This window comes from Erinaceus europaeus, chromosome 2, assembly GCF_950295315.1.
Source record: "Erinaceus europaeus chromosome 2, mEriEur2.1, whole genome shotgun sequence".
Taxonomy (NCBI): domain Eukaryota; kingdom Metazoa; phylum Chordata; class Mammalia; order Eulipotyphla; family Erinaceidae; genus Erinaceus; species Erinaceus europaeus.
Window position 1 is genome coordinate 35,029,237 of NC_080163.1, and position 3,597 is coordinate 35,032,833.

Below are 3,597 nucleotides of genomic sequence, written 5' to 3' on the forward strand. Positions count from 1 at the left end.
GGGTGGGCTGCTAATTCTTGGGAGGGTCCATGAGTGAAAAGCCCCAGAGCCTGACCACCTAGAGGAAAGGCTCACTGTTCACATGTGTAGTTGATAAGGGCCAGGAGATTCCACAGTTCAGGTAGTTCCCCCGCCTCCCTGGCGTTCTGTGGTCACTATTAATCATTTCCTCTAACTGTGTATATAAGAGCTCTTTTGCCAGTGAGCCCAGTACTCAGAGAGAAAGGCTAAAGTCCCCACGAGGATGTGGCTGCAGAACTTGCTTTTCCTAGGCACTGTGGTCTACAGCCTTTCTGCACCCACTCACACAGCCAGCTCTGTCACTCAGCCCTGTCAAAATATGGATGTCATCAAGGAGGCCCTGAGCCTTCTGAGACACAGTAATGATACTGATGCTGTGCTGGTGAGTAAGGGAGGGAGTGTGGGACATACACAGGTCACCTTGCCAGCCAGAACTGGCCAGGACTTTCAGCTTGACATGATCTTTTCCTTCTCTACAGAATGAAATGGTAGATGTCGTCTCTGAAATGTTTGACCCTAAGGTAAGATGCTTTTCTCTGATATACCTTCCAAATGGCCTCTTCCCTGGGAGGTGGTCTATTTAGATACCCACTTTCTCTCCATTCCACTGGTTGTCAAAAAGCAGGGTGCTCAGAAGGCCCCTGTAGCAGTCACGTGGACTCCTTTATTAGCTGAACAGTAATGAGTAGTCCTTGTATTTAAAAGGCCAGAAGTCACCATGGAGCAGGTGGGCAAGACCACATTAATTCATGTGAAAAGGGCTGTGGGCTGGTGCATTACCTGTCCTGAGACCGAGACCTGTCTGGACAAGGTGCTGGCTATGGAGAGGCACAGAGGAGATTCAGAAACAAGCCTAGCTCACGATTCATGCCCTGGCAATGTCCTGTTACAGCATCTTCTCCCTGAATAGTGGAGGATTACTGACCTCCTTTCCTGAACTTTAGGACCTTCTTAGATGTCAGGAGAAGGAAGTTTGTTTGTGCTGGCAGAGGGAGGTTGGCAAGTAGCACAGTAAGAAGGGAGGGAGACTCATGTTTACAGTGAACAGGGAGACTGGGCAATATATATGAACAGACCTGGCTTGAGACTAGTTGAAACCATTCTGTACCCTTCTTGGGTCTCACTCTTGAAGAACAGAAATGGAAACAGAAGGAGTGATGGGTAGAGTGTCTTGTGCTCATTGGTAGGCAGCTGATCACTGCTCACCAATGAACAAACCTTTCTCACAGGAGCCAACATGCCTGCAGAGACGCCTGGAGTTGTACGTGCAGGGCCTGCGGGGAAGCCTCACCAACACCAACCTCAAGGGCCTCTTGACTATAATCAACAGCCACTATAAACAGTACAGCACTCCCACCCCAGTAAGTACCCTGCCAGGGCCCCAAGTGGGAAAATTTCACTGAAGGAGAGTGAAGGACTATATAAGGAAGTAGTGTTGGCTAGGGCTGTTCAAGATCCCCAAGGATTTGGAATGATTATCTCTCTACTTCTCCCCCCCCCCCCCCCAGAAAGCAGCCTACCCTATTTTCATCCTCAGGAGTTAAAGTTATGTTCAGGATCCACAGTGTTTGCCCAGGAAGAGATGCTACTACTCTTGTCACTGTTTTCATTATCATTAATGAGGTCAGAGGTGAGGCAAACCCAAGGAAACTCAGGCTCTGCCTAAGGTTCAGAGGAAGTTCCTGGGTCCAAGTGGTACCTCCCAGTAGGACTTTACCCTGACCTCTTGTGGGATGCCTAGATTGCATCGGAGCAAGGAAGGGGGCTGATTTGGAATAAATAAAAGTCCCAAACATTCTTCCCTGAAGAAAAGAAGTCTGTGACTTTAACTCCTACCTCTTCTGAGTTCCTAGGAGCAGTGTCAGTCCAGCTATTCTAACCCCAGACACCCTGCCTTCCTAGTAGACTAGTGTCAGGCTGGCACATTATCAGGTTCCAAGCACCACCTGTTGTTGGCAGAGCTGTGCACACTGTGGCTGACAGGTGGGTGGCAACATGTCAGCTGACCCAGGTCAGTAGGCGGACCCTAAATGGGCCTTCTGGCCTCTAGAAGTGGCAGAGCAGAAATACACTGGCACTTCCCTATACCTCCCACTTGCTTAGACTCATGTTTTCTTTTTGTTTTTAAGGATCCTTTCTGTGAACCCCTGAATGTCACCTTCAAGAGCTTCAAGGAGAATCTGATAACGTTTCTGTCTGTACTCCCCCTTGACTGCTGAAAGCCAGTCCAGAAATGAGGCTGGACCACTTAACTGAGATCAGCCTGGGGAATCTACCTCACAGATCGCTGCCTTCTCACCCACACAAGACTCAGGATCTTCACTTTGGAGGGACCATGGGTGGGCAAGGGCTGCAAGGAGCACTGACATGCAAACTCTCTTCTGATGCAAGCATTGTAGGGGAATGTGTGCCTCTTACATCTTATATCAGGGACCAGATATTTATTTATATATTTATATATTTTAATATTTATTTATTTATTTAAGCTCATACTGTATATTTATTTAAGGTGTTTTTACCATGGTAATAAATTATTCAAAGTCATTCTTACGTGTGCATTTTTCTAATTGGTTTTCAATCATGAACAAGTACTGGTGGTATTCTTCTCTTCTTCTGGGAGGGGGGAGGGGGGTATGGAGGGGAAAGACTGAAAAGGGGCCTGAAGCGGACTGAGCGCTGTCTGAGCGGCAGAGCTACTGGAGCCAGGGGAGTTGACAGACAGCCTGAGGATAACAGTTACATACCTGTATATGCTTCCCAAGCCATAGAGAGGTTTTCAGGTTTATTTAGTTTTCAGGAAATCCCAAAGGGGCCCACTTAGAGGGAGCTTGCTCTGGAGAAGGGGTACTACCCTTCCAGCTGCTGGGACATTGCTGTGGCCTGTCTGGTAATCAGCTGAATAGCATGAGGCAGAGGCCTAGACCCTGTGGCTGCACCCTGCCTCTCATGTGCAGGGTTTCAATCATTTCTAACAAGCACATAGATGTTCACGGGAAAAGAACCAAACCACAGGGGTCAGAGCTCAGCATATTTACCAAACAGGTGATTGTAATCTTTAAAACACATAGTGTAAATTCATAATTTGTTGGTATATTGCCTCAGTGTGGCATTATTTTCTGAACTGATTTTTATTTTTACACAAAATTTAGCATATAATTAGGCATTTTCTCTTAAAGCCCAAGATCCCCAGTCTAAGAAAATAGTACTTCTCTGCCTACTCTTTGCTTTACCAACATGGCTGGAAGCCTTGTTCCCAAACTTATGTCCCTGGATCTCACCAGGGAACAATGAGAAAGGAAGTACAACTATTGTGTCAGGTGGGCAGTGAGGGGGGGAACCTTGGCAGGGGGTGTGGGAACTCTGGCTTTGTGTGACTGTCACTGCTGCCCGCCTTTCTTCACCCTGCCTGCTCTTTCTGCCCTAGCCAACATTTGCAGATTGTAATAGTCTGGGCCAAAGTTTTGCCCTATACCCAGGCAGAAAGGTCATGTATCCAGGTATGATTACATATGAAAATTCTTAGACAAAGCCCAAATTTTAGCAAAGACATTAATCCATGAAGTGGGATGTGGTCAT

At 47.2% G+C, this 3,597-nt stretch overlaps 1 protein-coding gene across 1 annotated transcript; it reads left to right on the forward strand.

The window, feature by feature from the left end:
* The first annotated feature begins 242 nt into the window (after nucleotides 1-242).
* On the forward strand, nucleotides 243-2,415 carry CSF2 (colony stimulating factor 2). The gene is made up of 4 exons (XM_007519933.3): nucleotides 243-403; nucleotides 501-542; nucleotides 1,251-1,382; nucleotides 2,151-2,415. Exons 1-4 carry the CDS (start codon nucleotides 245-247, stop codon nucleotides 2,238-2,240), a joined length of 423 nt encoding a protein of 140 aa, XP_007519995.1. The 5' UTR covers nucleotides 243-244; the 3' UTR covers nucleotides 2,241-2,415.
* Nucleotides 2,416-3,597: the final 1,182 nt, after the last annotated feature.

Excerpts from the sequence above, each read along its gene's own strand:
- CSF2 (XM_007519933.3), top strand. The coding sequence starts at position 245 with ATGTGGCTGCAGAACTTGCTTTTCCTAGGCACTGTGGTCTACAGCCTT. Across the intron at positions 404-500 it reads ATGATACTGATGCTGTGCTG|AATGAAATGGTAGATGTCGT; the intron begins GTGAGTAAGGGA and ends CCTTCTCTACAG. Across the intron at positions 543-1,250 it reads CTGAAATGTTTGACCCTAAG|GAGCCAACATGCCTGCAGAG; the intron begins GTAAGATGCTTT and ends CCTTTCTCACAG.